General features: G+C 52.5%; 3 protein-coding genes and 1 long non-coding RNA gene across 20 annotated transcripts in view; 1 reads left to right on the plus strand and 3 right to left on the minus strand.

Moving 5' to 3' along the window:
* Nucleotides 1–117: 117 nt before the first annotated feature.
* AQP10 (aquaporin 10) lies at nucleotides 118–6797 on the minus strand. Of its 2 annotated transcripts, XM_078078621.1 has the most exons (6): nucleotides 3563–6797; nucleotides 3047–3173; nucleotides 2240–2377; nucleotides 2024–2142; nucleotides 1582–1799; nucleotides 118–1118 (listed from the first exon to the last, which is right to left on the minus strand). In XM_078078621.1, exons 1-6 carry the CDS (start codon nucleotides 3665–3667, stop codon nucleotides 1010–1012), a joined length of 816 nt encoding a protein of 271 aa, XP_077934747.1. In that variant the 5' UTR covers nucleotides 3668–6797; the 3' UTR covers nucleotides 118–1009. The 2 variants fall into 2 exon arrangements, with proteins under 2 accessions (XP_077934747.1, XP_077934748.1); XM_078078622.1 differs by lacking the exon at nucleotides 2240–2377.
* Nucleotides 6798–8171: 1374 nt separating this feature from the next.
* On the minus strand, nucleotides 8172–11612 carry HAX1 (HCLS1 associated protein X-1). The gene is made up of 7 exons (XM_036086823.2): nucleotides 11456–11612; nucleotides 10727–10986; nucleotides 10360–10553; nucleotides 9029–9080; nucleotides 8797–8903; nucleotides 8578–8668; nucleotides 8172–8426 (listed from the first exon to the last, which is right to left on the minus strand). Exons 1-7 carry the CDS (start codon nucleotides 11506–11508, stop codon nucleotides 8341–8343), a joined length of 843 nt encoding a protein of 280 aa, XP_035942716.2. The 5' UTR covers nucleotides 11509–11612; the 3' UTR covers nucleotides 8172–8340.
* An 85-nt stretch (nucleotides 11613–11697) lies between these two features.
* Nucleotides 11698–15208, plus strand: LOC118532339 (uncharacterized). Of its 2 annotated transcripts, none has more exons than XR_013450047.1 (3): nucleotides 11698–12013; nucleotides 12260–13530; nucleotides 14992–15208. It is a non-coding gene; the product is annotated as an uncharacterized LOC118532339 (long non-coding RNA). The 2 variants fall into 2 exon arrangements; XR_013450048.1 differs by having other exon boundaries at nucleotides 11700–12013; nucleotides 12260–13465.
* The window catches only part of UBAP2L (ubiquitin associated protein 2 like), a 40014-nt gene continuing 34762 nt past the window's right edge, over nucleotides 12647–17898 (minus strand). For 7 of the 15 annotated variants that reach the window (XM_036086767.2, XM_036086774.2, XM_036086779.2 and 4 more), the window contains 4 exons: nucleotides 15512–15579; nucleotides 14575–14772; nucleotides 14118–14168; nucleotides 12647–13277 (listed from right to left, as the gene is read on the minus strand). In XM_036086767.2, the coding sequence (XP_035942660.1) occupies nucleotides 13182–13277; nucleotides 14118–14168; nucleotides 14575–14772; nucleotides 15512–15579 (413 nt within the window). In that variant the 3' untranslated portion in view covers nucleotides 12647–13181. The remainder of the gene's footprint in view (nucleotides 13278–14117; nucleotides 14169–14574; nucleotides 14773–15511; nucleotides 15580–17898) is intronic. The other 8 variants (XM_036086781.2, XM_036086777.2, XM_036086770.2 and 5 more) reach the window with 3 other exon arrangements.

Below are 17898 nucleotides of genomic sequence, written 5' to 3' on the forward strand. Positions count from 1 at the left end.
GGGGGGGCGGGGTCTTAACCTTTCCGAGGCCGTGTCTCCCCCCCCCCCCGCCCCCCACTGCACATCCATCCCGCAGCCAAAAAGCCAAGTCAGCCAGGAGAGTAGCGAGCCCAGACGTTTTTTTGTTTTTTTTTCCAAGTTTATTTAAGTAACCTCCAAGCGCAACCTGGGGCTCGAACCCACGACCCCGATATCGAGTCGCAAGTTCCTCCGGCTGAGCCAGCCCGGCGCCCCACAGGGAGCGCCGGCGCCTTTATTCGCTGGAAAGGGGCCCGGGAGCGCTGCCCCGGGAGCGGCGTGAGAGCGAGCCCCCCTCCCGCGCCCCCCGCCCCCCCGCGGCCCCGGAGTCAGGGCCTTGTCCCGCGGCGCACCTCACCCCACTCCGGGCGGACGGCTGGAGCGTCTGGGCACTGGGCCGTGCCTCAGTTTCCCCGTTTGCGCTCCCGGCCGCCAGGCAGGCCCGGCTCGCACCCTCGCCATCTGGAGAGCCGCCCCGCGAGGGAAGGGCGGCCGCACCGAGGTTCTGGGGCTGGGAGCCCGGCAGGGGGACCGGGCTCCGCAGGAAGCCCCCTCGCCGGGGCTGCCCCGGCCCTCCCGCGCCGCTCCTGGGCGCGCCCTCTGGTGGCTACTTTGAGGCACTACGTCCGCAGAAGCCATCAGGGTCCTAAGGGGGAGGAGGGGACGTGGGGAAGAGGGGAGGAGGGGACGTGGGGAAGAGGGGAGGAGGAGAGGAGGGCTGGAGGGCTGGAGGGCAGGAGGGGCCTGGCCCAGATCGCCGCCTCCAGGCATCCTCCCCAGTTTATTGATGCCTCAATAGCGAACCGCGAAGCTGGTGTATTCGTCCAGAGAGAATGTCTTGTCACCACCCCTGGATCTCTGGCCCTCTCCAGTGTCCACAAGGGAGGTGAGGGCTGTCGTGTCAGAACCTTTACCGCGGCAACTGAACTGAGGCAGACATTTTCAAGTCGGAGGCTTTAAGCTGGGCAAACTCCAGATCCTGAGCTGGCTCTTACTCCTCCGGGTGGTGGAGAGCCACCAGCAGCTGGTATGTGGCTGTGCCGAGCATGGCCCCCACCAGAGGGGCCACCACAGGCACCCACCACCAGCCATTACCAGCCCTACAAGAGAGGGACATGAGGCTCTCAGGGCTGACTCCCCTAGCCTCCCCGTGGAGCACTGCGGGCAGTCACAAGAGTGCTCCTGAAAGCAGTTCCTGGGGAGATGGACACCAGGAAGAGGGTGTCTTGGCAACAAAGCAAAGCACTTAGAGAGGAGCCCCCAGGAGAGCCTTGGTCCAGCCTCTTGCCTTAGGGAATTATCTGAATATACCCATTTTGCTGATGGGGTCACTAACGCCCAAGGAGGTAATATGACACACCCAAGAACACCATCCCTACAGTTTCGGTGGAAGGGGTGGAGGGAGAGGAGAAGGGGCAAGAGAGAAAGGGAGAACCAGGATGTAGATGAGGGACACTGTCCTAAGAGGCTAAGAGAACTACGTAAGCAGAGAGAGCTGGGGCCCAGACTCAGAGGGAGGAGAGTGAAGGGACTGCCCCAGGGGAGGAGGCCGTGGTCTCCCACCTGAAGACTTCAGGGCCCCATCCAGCCACGTAGGTGAAAAGCCGTGGGCCCAGGTCGCGGGCAGGGTTGAGTGGGTACCCACAGTTGACACCCAGGGATAGCCCGATTGCTAGGACTAGCAGCCCCACTGCCACAGGTTCCAGACCTGCAGGCACTCCCTTGTTCCGTGTGTCCACGATGGCCAAGGTGCCCACAATCAGGATCCCTGTGCCCAGAACCTTGGAGTTGAAAGAGGCAGAGGGGCCCCCATAAGCTGCCAGATGATCCATCTGCCCTTTCTCACCCAAGCATCCAAGGCCACCAACCCACGTCATCTGATTTTGTCCAACACAGGCAACTGGGGCGGGGATGGTGCAGAGATAGACCCAACCCCACATCCCAGGGAATCCCAGGGGACAAGAGCAAAGACCGGGGCTTTCCCAGGTCTCCCCCTCGCACTTACCTGATCCAGGAAGCCATTGTTCAGGGACAGATACGGGGCAGGGTAGGTGGCAAAGATGGAGGCCGTCTCCCTGGGGCCAGTCACTGTCAGGTTGCCACCTGTATAATTCTGTAGGGCATCTGCAGGGGAGGGGAACACCCAGGATTTCCATCTTAGTTCATGCAAAACCACTGCAAGGCACTCCTGGCCACACGCAGATGCTCCCAACCATGTTACCGTAGTAGACAGCGTAGGTGGTTCCAGAAGCACAGAAGGCAGAGAGAAGCTGCACCAAGCAGTAGACGGGAAGCTTGGCCCAGGGGAAACGCCCCAGGAGGCACATTGCCAGGGAGAAGGCTGGATTCAGGTGGGCCCCTTCAAGGATCCAGAAAAGAAAACCACCATCCCTTAAGTGTCATTGCCAGGCGCTCACCAGGTAATGCTGCTGTTGACCCTCACAACTTTTTAATTTAATCTTATTTATTTAAGTAGTCTCTTCTCCCAACGTGGGGCTCGAACTCACAGCCCTGAGATCAAGAGTGGCATGCTCCTCTGACTGTCCTGACTGAGCCATCAGGCACCCCTGGAGCTTGCAACTCTTAGGGCAGATGTCACTTCTCCCATCGTGCGTCAGGAAGCTGAGGCTCAGGGAGGTCATGCAACTTGTCGAGGTCACACAGTAAAGCCCAGGGTCTGCCTACAGTGTTCGTGTCTCCAGGCCCCAGCCAGGCACACTGACACAGCACATGTCTGGGGGACAAGAAGGTGTGGCGCTGCGCAAGATGACCCCAGAGGGCTTCAGGAGGGGGACACGCGAAGACAGCACTTACCTTGCCATAGATCTGTCTAGGTAAGTGGACAAGGGACACACAAAGGGAAGGGGCTGGACCAGGCCAAAGGCATATCTCAGTCCAGGGCACTAGTCAAGCTCAAGGAGATAATGTCCATGAGTCACCGAAGGATCTGCCTTATGCCATATACCCACGCTCACGTGCACGTGCACGTTCTACCCCCTCTGATGACCAGACCCCACACCCTCCTCACCTGAAACGTTACCACCCACGTAGATGGCTATTATAACCGCCAGAGAGCCAGCCAGAAACATGGTGAAGAAGTTGCCTTTGTTTTCTCCGCTGGTGACAGCCTGGGCCACAGCCCCCTGGGTGAGGAACTGGTGGGGAGAGGGAAGATGAGGAACAGGAACCAGGAATAGGGAGCCTGGGGGACCAACAGGGAACAGGGGGAGAGAGGTGGAAAGGCAGAGGTGGAGCCCAGAGAGCTGAATGAACAGGAGGGGTCAGCAAGGAAGGGAGAAAAGCAGACAGAGGGAAGTAAAGGGGAGACGTGAAGGACGAGTGAAGAAAGGGAAGGAGGATGAGAGATGGACAGGGATAGGAATAAAAATTAGGGAGTAGGACAGGAATGGAAGGGACAGGACAGGGAGAGAAATGATGGGTAGTTGAAAGAAGCGAGACAGCAGGAAGAAGAAATAGAGACACCAGGAGGAGCCGAAAACTTTTGCCCACCTCGGCTCTTAAGTTCCCCCATTAGCCGGCTTACCAAGAGCACGAACACAGCCAGAAACTCTGCCAGGCACTGTCGGGCCAGGTGGTTGCGGATCCGGAGCCGGCCCATGACTTTGATTAGGGGCTGACTTTGGGCCATGCTGAGGACACCCTGTCTCAGGCTGCAACTCTCTCCGTCTGCATGGGCACACAACGACAGCCTGACAGGGGAAACGATAAGGGAAAGACTTTAAAACCAATTAGCTCAGCTCCTGGATACGATATCTGCACACGTGTGCAGGCTAGGGAGGTAGAGATAACGGGAGAAGGTCCAAGGGCATGCTCTGTGCATGACCAGAGCCTGGAGTTTGCCCGGACCGTCTCCTTTGTCATCCCCGTTCCTCTCAGGGGTAACCTCCTCCTATGCCGACGGGTTGGGGAAGTATCCCGCGTCAGTGCTCTTGGCCACAACCTCGGAAGGCAGCGCTACTGCTCCCACTCTGCTCGTGAGGACTCCCCTCGGCCACACCGCTCCTTAGGGGCGAAGTCTGAGTCTCCACCTCCCACTGCACAGGGCCTCTCCTGTGGGATGTGGAGCGTCTCCCCCAACCATTTGGGTGCTTAAAATAAAACCCCCTCACGGAATGCTTGTACTGCCCTCACGCGGAGCCTCACCTCGGTCAGGAAGTGCTCTAGCTCTGTCGCCTGCCGTGGCTCCAGAGGAGCCTTCACACCCACGCTGAGCCCCACCTCCCCTTCTCTGGGTGCTTGCCACCCTGATTCTGCACACACAGAGCCACTTCTTACTTCTTTTTTTTTTTTTTAATTTAAAAAAAAAATTTTTTTAAGATTTTATTTATTTATTTGAGAGAGAGAGAATGAGAGACAGAGAGCATGAGAGGGAGGAGGGTCAGAGGGAGAAGCAGACTCCCTGCTGAGCAGGGAGCCCGATGCGGGACTCGATCCCGGGACTCCAGGATCATGACCTGAGCCGAAGGCAGTCGCTTAACCAACTGAGCCACCCAGGTGCCCCACTTCTTACTTCTTATCGCAAGCCTCCAATTAGGTTCAGTCAACTATGAGTCAAGTTCTAGACCCTGGGGAGCAGGGGGGGAGCAAGATACAGTGCCTGTCCTCCTATAGTGTATGTTCTTCTGGTAAGTGGAAATATACAATTAAAATGCTGTATAGAGTTTATGAGGTTCTTGAGAGCTGGGCCGTGTTGACCCACGGGCTCTAGCACAATCCTGGGCACTTCTGTAGCAGTTCTTTACTGGGTTTAGTGGGTACCACTTTGGGGCCAATGCACCATTTCCCAGCTGCTGATAGCACACCGCTGCTTCCCTCACAGGAACGCCTCTCATGGCCTGAGACAGCCTCACCCAAGGTGACATGCCCTCTTAGGCGGCCCATGCCGACGCCTGGTCGACGCAGGGATACAAAGACCTAGCCCTTTTGCCTCAATGTAGAACAACCCTGAAGAGTCACTCCAGCTTCAAAGTCTTCTCTTGTAACTTCCTTGGGTCAGTCACCTCTTTAGCCTAATCCTGCCTCCTCACTTTCTTACATGTGTATCCCCTGAGGGCGCTAGCACCCCCAAGAAACCTTGTTCACGTCTCTTTTCATCTTAGTCTTTGCCCAGGGAACCCATTCTAAGACAGTTGGTGTCAGGAGTGGTTCTGCAAACTCTAGAATGGAATCTGGGTGATCACTCACAGGCTGGTTGACAAGAACCCTGTCATGGTAGTAGGTAGAATATGGATAGTCTCTAGCTTGAAGTGATGCAATGACTAAAATTGTCAGCAGTGGTCAGTTGGAAGCAGTTACTGGTTGAAAGGATATCCACTAGTGCAGTATGTCGAGCACTGGAGAGGCCAAGGGAAATGGTCACTACGTTCCGCAGAGCTGGTCGCCAAGCCAAGGCAGACCACAAGCCAGCGGGCTCCCTTCACAGCATTTAAGGAAAGCCTAACCTCTTGCATCCAGTGGGCACCAGAGTGGAGGACCAGCTCAAATGTGACTGTAGGAGTAGCAGAGCTTCAGAGAGGGTGGAATTCTTAGCCTCACTGGGTTTCCTATGTCAGGGTTACAGTCCTAAAAGAGAAAGGGTAGGATCCTGACACTTGAGATAGGTTACATCTGGGTAGATGCAAATGAGAATCCTGAATCCCCAGATTCCTCTGAATCCTCTCTCAAATCATTTAGATTTTCCTTTCCCTCTAGTGTTCTGAAGTAGTGGGTTTTTTTTCATCCTTGCTATTTAGCATTGTGGTGGGTATTTCAGATTAGAAGTAAATATTCTGCACTTCTGGGATATTTTCTTGGTTTATTTCATTGATGGTGTATATCATTCCAGTTTTCTTATCTTTTTTCCTTTTTTATTTTTTTTCCTTAAAAAATTTTTTTAATTGAAGTATAACAGATATATAACATTGTATTAGTTTCACGTGTACTTTTTTCCTGTTTTCTATTTCTATTACTTGGTCTTTCTGGAGATTTCCTCAACTTTGTCATCAAAATCTTTTTATAGTTTTTCATTTCTGCCATCACATTTTTTTTTTAAACTCCTCAAAGTTCATTCTTTTTTTTTTTTTTTTTTGAAAGATTTTACTTATTTGAGAGAGAGCAAGCAAGCACAAGCAGGGCGAGGGGCAGGCAGAGGGAGAGGAGAAGCAGGCTCCCCACTGAGCAAGGAACCCGATGTGGGACTCAATCCCAGGACCCTGGGATCATGGACCTAAGCCGAAGTTCATTCTTATTTATTCCTTTGTAGGAATATCTTCTGGCTTTATGGATCTATCATCTCATATTTCTAAAGACATTAAAATGTGCCCTTGCTAAATTTTCATCTTTCTGCAAGTCTGTTCCTCCCAAGTTGCTTCTCTTGTCTGTACGAGTCCACCCTTCATGCTGTACACTATCCACAGATGTCTGGTAATGTCCAGCTCCATGTATTTATGGTGATACTCTGAAAAGCTGATTCGAAAAATCAGTTATAAAGGCACCTGGGTGGCTCAGTTGGTTGAGCATCCAACTCTTGGCTTTGGCACAGGTCATGATCTCAGGGTTGTGGGATTGAGTCCTGCGGTGGGCTCCACACTCAGCAGGGAGTCTGCTTGAGATTTTCTCTCTCCCTCTGCTCCTCTCCCCCACTCACATGTGTGCTCTCCCTCAAATAAATAAATAAATTTTAAAAATCAATTGTAGGGGCGTGTGGCTCAGTCGTTAAGCGTCTGCCTTCAGCTCAGATCATGATCCCAGGGTGCTGGGATCGAGCCCCGCATCGGGCTCCCTGCTTCTCCCTCTCCCACTCCCCCTGTTTGTGTTCCCTCTCTGTCTCTCTCTCTGTCAAATAAATAAAATAAAATCTAAGAAAAAAAAGTAAAAAAAAATAAAAATCAATTGTATTCTTACATACTAGAAGTTAGGGGGAAAAAAATGGGAGAACATGTTCTACTAAATACAACTAGGCAATTTTAAAATGTGAGCAGGCACAGAGGCAGACAGAGTAACAGAAAAGACAGAAAGACCCAGCACAGGGATCCATGTGTATTTGTAAGTATGTGTGTGTGTATATAAAATATATTCATAATATTTGTACATACATATGCATATGTATTTTTCCAAATAGAAAAAAATGAAGCTGGTCCCCTGGTTCATACCAAATAGGAAGATAAAATCCTAGTGGATTTAAAAACCTGAATGTAGGGGCGCCTGGGTGGCTCAGTCGTTAAGCGTCTGCCTTTGGCTCAGGTCGTGATCCCAGGGTCCTGGGATTGAGCCCCGCATCGGGCTCCTTGCTCAGCCGGGAGTCTCCCACTCCCCCTGCTTGTGTTCCCTCTCTCGCTGTGTCTCTGTCAAATAAATAAGATCTTTTAAAAAAAAAATTAAAAAAAAAAAAAAACCCTAAATGTAAAAAGCAGAACTAATAAAACTTAGAGAGGATAAGTAAAGGACAGCATCCTTTTAACCTTGGGTTGGGGAGATTCCTAAAAGATATAAAGAGCACTAACCATAAAGAAAAATATAAACTTGGCTACAGTAAGTCAACTTCTGTTCATGAAAAGATATAATAAAGAGAATGAAAATACAAAATTTCATTACTATATCTTTTCTTCTTTGTTCTTATGATAGGCTTCCTTAGAAAAATCCCTTGTCATTTGAGTCATTTCAAGGAAACAGAGGTAAATGAATGTGCAAGATCTGCCACTCTCAGCCACAGTGCTAAAGTTTGTTGTTATTTTTTTTAGAAGATTTATTTATTTATTTGAGAGAGAGAGAGCATGCGAGCACGAGCAGGGGCAGGGGTAGAGGGAGAAGCAGGCTCCTCACTGAGCAGGGAGACCGACGCGGGGCTCGATCCCAGGACCCTGGGATCATGACCTGAGCCGCCGGCAGACGCTTAACAACTGAGCCACCCAGGCGCCCCTTCCTCTTTTTAGAATCCAATGCATCCTTGTGTAGAAATTTTCCTGGAATTGTCTCTAGTTATCCCCGCTGTAAGAATAATCATTTTCTACTGGTACCTGACCCTCTCTATCAAATCAGGTTTTGGAAGTGGAACACAAAATTAAGAAATAAGAACATTGTGGGCCGAAATAATCTGGGAAGCCCTGGATGGTACTAGAAAGTGGAACAGCCTAGACAAAACCAAGGCCAAGGAATTAGCATAAATAAACGTTTTATTAGTCAGTTTGGGTGAGTCACATACTGACATACCCCCAACTCACTGTTTCACACACCAAGGCCCTGAGGTGGCAGGAGCAGAAGGTAAGCCCACGGATGGTGAGCAAAGGGTGGACAGAATCTGAAGGCCTCTGAGGGTTAACAAGGCTACCGGGACCGGAACCAACGTCCTAGGAATAAATCCAGGATGGAATAGGCATCATCCAGGGCTGGAGGTGTTGGTGATTCTGGATCTAAGGAAAAAAGTGATACACATAGACACACTAAATCAAAGAGAATGAACAAAGGACAAGGAGAGGAATAATTTAAAGAGTAGAAAAGTACGGGTTCCCCTTTCCCAAGGAAACAAGAGATGGATCCCTTTGATTCACAGACTTTACTTACCATCTCTAGGACTGCCATCTGCTTCTTGATGGGTTACTGTGGTCTCTGTCCGGCCCTCACTGTCCACCACAGTCCGGCGCTCCTCTACTGTCTACAAGGAGAAGCCCGAACCATATCTCTAACATCAATAAAGGTGAGTTCACTGGTTTCTTTACCTAGATTGCTCTCTCCATGGCATCCTCTGGCCACAGTTCCTTCTACCCCTCTCTTCCAACTCACCCCATCTGGCTTAGTGATCTTGGTCACAGAGACGCTCTTGAAATAGGATTTGGGCTGGGGCTGCAGAACTGGGCCGAGGCCCTCCTGGGAAACCTGGGAATCAAGATCTAGAAGGGCAGAGAGAGGAAACACGAAATCAAGAGTCCAGAGAAAAGCAGGGGCCAGGTGTGACAAGAAACTTCAGGGAGGGAGAACAGAGGGCACATTAAATGGCCACTCCCACCAGACTCACCATTGTCTTCTCTGGCTCTAGAACGGGGGGTCATAGGCCACACATCATCAAACTGTAGAAGAAGGCGAAGTAGGTGAAATGATACCTTTCAATCTGTATTGCAAGTATTCCCAAGATCCAAAACTACCTTTCCCCGGGAGAGATAATTCCACTCAGAATAGCTTTCTGTACTCACCCTTCCCCCTTCTTACCTATTTTATCTATACTTCTACCAAAAGGCTCTCCTGAACTGACACTTTTCTTTCTTTTTTTTAAGATTTTATTTATTTGAAATAGAGAAAGAGAGTGAGCATGAGAAGGGGGAAGGGCAGAGGGAGACAGAGAAGCAGACTCCCCGCTGAGCAGAGAGCCCGCTGCATGGCTCAATCCCAGGACCCAGAGATCATGACTTGAGGCGAAAGCAGACGCATCACCGACTGAGCCACCCAGGCGTCCCTGAAATGACACTTTCTATCCCACCCAACAATCTGCCTTATCCCAGAATAATAAAGACCGGTGATTTTTTTAAAAAGATTTTATTTGAGAGCGAGCGAGCATGCGCGAGTGTGCATGAGTGAGGGGGAGGGGCAGAGGAAGGGGGAAAGCAGGCTCCCCGCTGAGCAGGGAGCCTGATGTGGGACTCGATCCCAGGACCCCGGGATCATGACCTGAGCCAAAGACAGACGCTTAACCATCTGAGCCACCCAAGCGCCCCAAGTGATTTTTTTAAATTTTTTTTTTTAAAGATTTTATTTATTTATTCGACAGAGAGAGACACAGCGAGAGAGGGAACACAAGCAGGGGGAGTGGGAGAGGGAGAAGCAGGCTTCCCACTGAGCAGGGAGCCCGATGCGGGGCTCAATCCCAGGACCCCGGGATCATGACCTGAGCCGAAGGCAGACGCTTAACCATCTGAGCCACCCAAGCGCCCCAACTGATTTTTTTTTTTTTTTTGAAGATTTTATTTATTTGACAGAGAGAGACACAGCGAGAGAGGGAACACAAGCAGGGGGAGTGGGAGAGGGAGAAGCAGGCCTCCTGCGGAGCAGGGAGCCCGATGCGGGGCTCGATCCCAAGACCCTGGGATCATGACCTGAGCCAAAGGCAGACGCTTAAAGACTGAGCCACCCAGGCACCCCTGATTTTTTTTTTTTTAAAGAAAAAGCAGAACTCCCATCCCTGGGCCCCACCCCCCCCAAATCCTACAAGAAGCTTAATACAGAAAACAGATAATAACAGTAAGTGGAGAGCCTAGGATTCCAACCCATGTCTGTTAGATTCTGACAAGCCTCCAGTCTGTGCTCTATTAGTTGTCGCCCACAGGCTCTCACTTTGGACCCAGAAGCACTCACCACACCAAAAGGTCTCTGGGAGCCCCAGTCTGGTGCTGGTTTGGGGGATTCACTTCTTGCATCACTCTCCAAGACCCCCCCAAAGATCCTGGGCTGGTGACTGTCTGGATACTTAAGCATTGAGTCCCGAAGTGTCTGTCCCTCCCGTCGTCTCTCACCAGGTGTCTCTGACTCAGGACCAGGACCTGGAAGTTCTGCAGAAAGAGGCCAGATGAATGCTGGGGGTGAGGAGCACTTGGGCTCTTTACAACCCTATTGATAGCGGCAGTCTTCTCACACTTCCCACCCCCCAACTACCCTCTTCAGGCTCCTAATTTCACCCACCAACCCAGCAGAAACCACAGGTTGTCCAGGGACAGCCACACACCAGGAGGGCGGGAAGGCAAGGTCCAGGTCCCCATCTCGCTGAAGAGGTTACTGAAATCCCGAATTAGGTCATCAAAGCCGAAGTTATCATGGAAACGCATCCCTCCTCCTGGGCTGAAGCTGAAGCCAAAGCCAAATTCCTCGGGGGGCTGGGGGCCCTCAAACCTCGAGCTCCCACGGCCCCACGTGGCTTCTTCTTCCTCGTCCTCATCGTCCTCATCTTCATCTCGAGTCATCCCTCCAAAAAAGGGCTCTCTGTGGCTGGGAGTGAAGGCAGATTTGACCAGAACGTCAGCACTACCTCAAACCATACAATCCGCTCCCAGGTGGCGAGTGGGCCAAGGGCAGGCGGGGTCTGCAAAACCGAGGTGCGGCTGAGAGGCGGGCCGTGGGGTCTGTGCTGTGTTTTCGCCTTCATCAAGCAGTCCTCACCTCGCGGCTCCCCCGCGTCCCCGGCCCGCCCTGTCCCCGCCCCCACAGCCCCGCTGTCGTCCCCGCCCGGGCCCCTGCTGCATCACCCCAGACTGGAGAAAGGCTTAGACTGCTGTGAGTCCTCCTCTCCGCGGCCGCCCAGGTTACTGCCGCGGGGTGAGCGCTCAGGGTGCTGACTTCCGTCCTCTCCGCAGCAGGTGAAGGAGTGACGAAGAGGATGGCTTCCCAAGAACTGGGTGTCAGGGGTCAAGCTCCCCTCAGAAGACCCCACCCTCGTCCGATCCCGACCCACTCTAACCTCCGAGGTCCAGAAAAGCCGAAAAAGCCCCGAAAGAGATCAAACAGGCTCATCCCCGTTTTGGGACTCGAACCCGCGGACCCCACCGAAGCCCATTCGCGCCCGGCGGCGGCCTGCGCTGCGCAGCCGGAAACGGAGCGAAGCGTCGGGCCACCTGCCGGAAGGCAGGCCTGCGACCCGGCACGCTGTCGTAAAAGGACCATCAGCACGACGCGGGCGGGGCGGATCGCCCCGTCCCGAGCCGCGGGCCAGGCGCGAGGGCGGTGGGCGGGCGCCCGCGACTTGCCGCTGCCCGGAGCGCCCGCCTCCTCAGCCGACCCCTTCCCGCCCGCCAGCCGGTGCCGCAGGGGCTTCGAGGTTGTGAGGCCGCGTGGGACCGGCCGCCGCCGCCGCCAGGGGGCAGTCTCCGCGCAGCCGCGCCCGCCCGCGAGCTCGGCGTTTGAATTCCCGGGTCGGGGATGCAGGGACTTCGCGCCCTCCAGCTCGGGCGTGTCGTACCCGCAGCGGAGTCCTGACCGCTCTCTGGGCAGGCTCTGCGGCTTGCGGGGCGGAGGCTCGGTGAGAGCCAGGGAAACCCGGGGAAGTCTTGCGGGGGGAGGAGGAGTTTGGAGCTGTAAGTAATACCCTTTGCTCGTTCCTGACTTTCAAGCCTCTCCTTCCCTGTACCCCATCCGCCCCCGGCCTTGGTCTCCAGACCCCTCCTTTTCAAGGGGGTGGCAGTAGCCACGCACACTAAGCACCCAGAAGCAAGAACTGCTGTGGTCGACCCCCAGCCGACCGCATGTTATCCTCCCTCCTTTCCAGTTCATTTGCCTGGACCCGTCTACATGACACGTCGACTCTCCAAAACCGTGTCTTCCAGCTCCTGCTTAATCTTCTCCCTTTCCACCGGCTACCTGCTGTCCGCTCCCTTCACAGCCCGAAATCTGCGGCAGGTGGAGCAGTTTCTGCAGGAAATGAACATTTGCGGCGGTTCTTTGTAGGCTGTGAAATCCCTGGGGGAGGAGGAGAGGGAATTCCCATAGGGCAAGATACCGGCAGCACATTAAGGGCCAAGAGCTCCTTTTATTCCACTGCCTTCTATTCCATCGCCTTCAGAGCCCCCCAGGGGCCCGGCGGGACAGAATCATCATTCACCAAGCTGTTGACGAGACTGTCCTAGACGGATCAAGAATGGGCAGACGCTGAAGGTAGAGGTTTTCTTTTTATATATACAAGACACATTAATCCATTAAATTTGAGGACACAGTACAAAAAAAAAAAAACACTTCAACTAATTCATCTGACAATGCTGTTCATATTCATGACGCCATTTTTTGTTGTTGTTTTGTTTCCTAATAATAAAGGAGGAGACAGGGCTGTTGGGCTGATATATATTTGGGGGTCCCCCCCACCCACCTCACCCATACACCACCAGGGTGAACAGGAGGAGGAGAAGGAAGGCAGGGCCCACAGCAAAGTTTCATAATCTTGAATGCAAGGGAGGAGGAGGAGAGGAAAGGAGAAAAAAAAAAAGAAAATACAAATCCTATAATACATACAACAGAGTGGGGATGGTATGGGAACGGGACAGACATGAAGCTGAGGCATGGGGTGGGCCGCTGGGGGTGGGGGGGGCAGCGGACCCCCCCCCCCATTCCTTTCTCTCTTTGATGCTGTTTCCGTAGTTGCCAGGCTGAGAAGCCCTCTCAGAAGATGGGACCGGGAGAAGAAGAGGGTCAGGGCCTCAGTTGGCCCCCCAGCTGTAGCTGTTGTAGGCAGACTTGTTGGTCTGGGGCTTCTGCGGGATGGAGCTGGTCTGGCTACGTTGCCCGCTGCCCGTCTGCAGGGAATGGGACGATGATGAGGAGGAAAAAGGTGTCTGGTTAGTGGGACAAATCTGTAACATCTTCAGGTGGAGATCTGGAAGCTGTCTTGCTCTCCCATTCCCCTTGTTTAGAAACTACTCTGAAGTTTACTTCCCAACCACAGAAGATTTGGTTTCTACAGCTGCTAGAGCACCTGGGACAGGTAAAAAAGCCTCTTCAACCTTTAAACAGGGTAGCAGTGTAAAGATGGCAGGATACCTTTGGAAGGTAAGACTGTGAATGAGTTCTACCCACTTTCAATTCCACCTTCTCCCTCCACCCCCACCTACACTGCTGAGAAAAGGCTACTCTCTCTGGAGAGAATTATGGCCTCTTGGAGAGGAGTGATCACATGGTGATTTCATTTTCATTGATCCCATGAATACCTCAATTTGGGAAGCTGTCTTTGAGAGCAAGGAAGCCCTTGTCCCAGCTCCCCAGCCACCTATGATGGAGGAGAGGTCACTTGTCCACCCCACAGCTCCCCACCCCTACCACACAGCACAGCTGAGAGCCCACTGCAGGCAAGGTAGGAGAGACAGTCTGAGGCCCCAGGCTCCAGATGCTGCCCCAAGAATGCTTTCCATTCCGGTAACCAAGTGTTTCCAGAGTCAGGGAAGGGCAGAAAGAAAAAAGAGGGCGCTGGGGAGGGGAGGACAAGAGAGGGACGGGAGGCCAGAGAGCTCAGCAAGGTGTCTGTGTTCGTGTGTCCTGATCTGTGATTGTGCAGCCTTTTCAAGTTCCCTGAGGCTGTGGAGGTGAAATGGGGGCTGGAAAGGAGTGGGTTCAAGCACATCATCATTCAGTTTCATTACCTGCTCCTCCTGCTGGCGCTGGCAACAGAGAATCATCTGCAAATATGGTAGCTGAGGCAGAACCAGGATATATGGAAAATAAAGGGACAAACTTTGACAATAGAACTCCACCATTAGAAGGGAAAGCTACAATGTCAGGGAAGGGGGGAGGCTGGGAGAGGTCAGAGGGTAGGTGTGACCCAGGTCTGATGGGATGAGGGCAGCTGCGCTACCGGAGGTAGAGGAGAAAGGTACCAAAGGAACAGAGCAAAGGAGGTTTGAGCCTGGCCCCTTCTCTGACCTCTCCTCTTGCCGGCGGCTTGTGTCGTGTGCACTGTGTCTGTATGTGCTGTGTGCCCATGGCTGGCGCTGGGAGGGCTGGGTGAAGGTGGTGAGGAAGGGTAAGAAAAGGGAAGGGGGGGCAGTTTTAAGGGACAGGAAGGAAGAGGAAGGGAAAGGAGAGGGGGAGGGCTATTACCTGGCCATCCTGCTGCAGGTGATGGTGGAGGATCTGGGAGTGCGGCTGCTGATGGGGGGTCAGAATGTGCATAAAGGGGGCAGGTGGGTAGGCAGCAGCTGTGGCCGGATTGATGGGCCCCCCACTTCCTAGGGCTGAAGGCAAGTTGAAGGAGGCAGCAGGAGTACCGGAATGAAAACCTTGTTTCTCAAAGGACTGCTATCCAGTGGGATGGAGGAGAGACAGTAAAAGGGGTCAGCAAACCAATCCCTGGAGTTTCTGGGCCCAAGCCCCGCACCCACCGAGAGCAGTACTCGTCAGAGGAGGAGCACTGCACCTGGAGCCAGGTGCTCGGGTCTGTCTCCGCTCTGCTCTTTAATGTGTGATCCTGAGAGAAGGACTCCCTCTCTGACTCCCGCTTTCTCACACATAACACAGGGGTGCTCCTGACTTCCAGCTGCCAGGACCGCAGCAGAGGGCGGCTGTGAGCGCGCTCGGGACTCTACCGTCACCCCCACCCTGCAGCTGGGCCCGTCGGTGGCCAGGTCTCAGCCATGAAGTGCTCCACCCTAACTCCTGTTAACACTTCATGTATCAAACTTAACAACACCCATTCCTTGTTTTCACAAAGAACGAATGAACCAGTTTCCCTTCATTCCACACTTGTTCCCTTGGAAAGTTGCAAGAGGCTGGCAGTGGGTAAAGAGAGGACAGTAGTACAGTGAGTCCCACACATGTCACAGCGATCTGCCACGCCTCATCTTCCTGTCACACTTCTCTTGCTTTTTCTCAGAGGGCTGGATTTAGACTTCTTTGAGAAACTGCAATCTAGAGGCCATTCGTCTAGGGTGGGTTTCCTGACGCTTCTCAGCTCGTGCGTGCTCACTGAGCTCGACATTGCCACGCCAGCTCCTCTCTGGCCGTCTCTCTCCACTTCTCCCCAGAGCTAGGCACCTACCTGGGTTTTGGAGTACACAGAACCCGAGATATCTGGCACGCCCGTGTTACTGGAGGTGACTGACACACCTGGGGGAGGAGGAAACAGACAGGAGGATTAGCTCAGCTAGCTGCTGGCCCCTCTCCCGGCGAGGAGATGGTGTGTGCAGCCTTCCTAGCTATCGCACTGCAAGGGAATGCTGGTCTGCTTTTCCACCTCAGGTCAGTCCTGAGAGATGAGAGCTCATGACCCAAATCTCTTGCCCTTTCCAGGTATGTACTGAGCATGTGTGTGAGAAAGCGAGGTGAGTTGCTTTTTGTGGGGCAAGGGGATATAGCGAAACCCCACTAGCCTACAGTTTTCAAAATACTTTTGTACCAAAGCCCAAAAGAAATGTATTAAACTTTTAATGTCCATTTTAAATCAACCCATCCAGACTCCACTCAGTCCTGCTCCCGAAGACAGGTAGTCTGGGCTCTTTCTGTTCATGAAGAGACACTTTTGGGCTCAGGATCCATGCTTTCACAGCATAAGGTAAGAGCTCAAGGAGCAGTCCAGTCCAACCCCAAGAGCACGGTCCATTCTCGCAGTCTCAGCTCCCCTGGCTTCTCCAGTCCTGGCTCTTCTAGGCTAGGTACTTATGACTTAAAGAGCTGACACAAAGGTACATTTCCAGCTAAGTAATTTAAGCCTAAGCATGGGGAAGGGACAGGGGTTAGGAAGGCAGTGGGGTAGGCTATCTCCTACGGTCTACATGGAATACAAAATCTGACGTCCTCATCATTTACAACTTGAGCTTCTCTGTGAGACACAGGCTCTGATCCATGCTCCCAATAACTTGCGTGTTTCCCGGCGAAGAACTCCCTACAACCACCACCACTTCAAGGAAACCAGGTACCACTCCTCATCTTAATTTCTACTCTCGACACTGAAATACACACACTGTACCCTCGGGTATGGAGCCATGGGTCAGGGAGACAGGAAAAAGCCATCAGATAAAATAATCTAACATCTTACTAGAGAAATTTTATGCCAAGATTTGAGGGAAAATAACTCAAATTTAAAGCACACTTTTAAAGATACATTCAATCTCATCACATGAGATAAAATGAAACTTCAGAAAAACTGTATCCTTGGATCCTTCTCTCCTGCTGTTAGGGGCACTTTGATGGAAGAGTTTTTTTAGACACCGTGCTAAAGTGACCAAATCACAAATGCCTCCCAAACCCAAGAGCAAGTTCCCCTTCAAACTCCAGAACCCGAATCCTCCCAATGCCTAGGACAAAGGCAGCCCTCAAAAGTCAAGCCCTCCTTGGAGAGCTACTGCAGGATCTTCCCAACACAAGTGGCACCTTCACCTGGAAAGCCCTCCCACAGCACAAGTCCAGATGGTTCCATGGAGGAGCCAAGAAAGAGAACAGAACTACAGAACCAGAGCGTGAGAAAACATTGTCCCATCTCCAAAGCAGCAACTCTACACCTCATAGGCACTGAAGGAAAAGAAAGGGATGATACAGGGACAAATGGGGGTAGTCTGACGCCCTCCCTCTTCAAACCCCACGTGCCCTTACGCACATCACGGGTAATGGACATAACTTTAAGAACAGTTGATTAATGGAAAAGGCTAAGCCACCAAGGAGGTTTGTGTGGAAGGGCTGAGAGTGAGGTGGGACAGAAAGGATACAAACATTTTTGAGGGAAATCAGAGACAATGACTGATCTTTACTGAAAAGGTTCAAACACCTTGCAGACACCCAGGGTTACCCCATGCTGGATGAGAGAAACAGCTAACTGGCTTCTCAAGCTGGGTGGTAGGGAGGAATTCAGTTTTAGGTTGCCAGCCCCCCTCCCCGCAACCTGGTCTCATTCTTTCCAGAGCCTGGACTAGCTAAAATCTAGCTTCTAGTCCTGAGGCTTTAGTCTGGGTATTGGTTGAAGGGCTGGAGATGCAGGACAAGAGAACACTGCAGCAGCCCTAACAGCCTGAGTGTGAGCACTAGACATAACGGGTGTTGGCTTCCCCACTTACGCTTCACCAGTTATGAGAAAGCTCCTCAGACTGGAGTTCTCTTGCTTTCCTTCCAACAGTCAACGCCCCGTCTATCCCCCACTCCCAAGCAGTGACAACCACACTGATCTGATGTGGAGACAGCATGGAGGACAAACAAGAACCAACATCTTCCAGCATGGCAGCCCCTGGGGAAGCTGGTCACACTCACAGGAAAAAATTACTCGAGGGCTGGGAACAAGTACAAAGGAAGTGGAACATCTGGGTTTCCAATTAACCAAGGATGGTGTTCTCACCATACAAGTTAACTCTGTAAACCAAGGGGTGATGGTGTACTAGCACTTGGATTGAGTGGGGATAAGAATTTATCCATAGTCAGGGAGAAGTGTAAGCAAACCTC

Source organism: Halichoerus grypus, chromosome 7 (genome assembly GCF_964656455.1).
Source record: "Halichoerus grypus chromosome 7, mHalGry1.hap1.1, whole genome shotgun sequence".
In the NCBI taxonomy this organism is placed as follows: domain Eukaryota; kingdom Metazoa; phylum Chordata; class Mammalia; order Carnivora; family Phocidae; genus Halichoerus; species Halichoerus grypus.

Excerpts from the sequence above, each read along its gene's own strand:
- AQP10 (XM_078078621.1), bottom strand. The coding sequence starts at position 3,667 with ATGGCCCAAAGTCAGCCCCTAATCAAAGTCATGGGCCGGCTCCGGATC. Across the intron at positions 3,174-3,562 it reads TGGCTGTGTTCGTGCTCTTG|TTCCTCACCCAGGGGGCTGT; the intron begins GTAAGCCGGCTA and ends TCTCCCCACCAG. Across the intron at positions 1,119-1,581 it reads TGGGGCCCTGAAGTCTTCAG|GGCTGGTAATGGCTGGTGGT; the intron begins GTGGGAGACCAC and ends CCTCTCTTGTAG.
- HAX1 (XM_036086823.2), bottom strand. The coding sequence starts at position 11,508 with ATGAGCCTGTTTGATCTCTTTCGGGGCTTTTTCGGCTTTTCTGGACCT. Across the intron at positions 10,987-11,455 it reads GGCTTTTCTGGACCTCGGAG|CCACAGAGAGCCCTTTTTTG; the intron begins GTTAGAGTGGGT and ends CTTCACTCCCAG. Across the intron at positions 8,669-8,796 it reads AGATCACTAAGCCAGATGGG|ACAGTAGAGGAGCGCCGGAC; the intron begins GTGAGTTGGAAG and ends TTCTCCTTGTAG.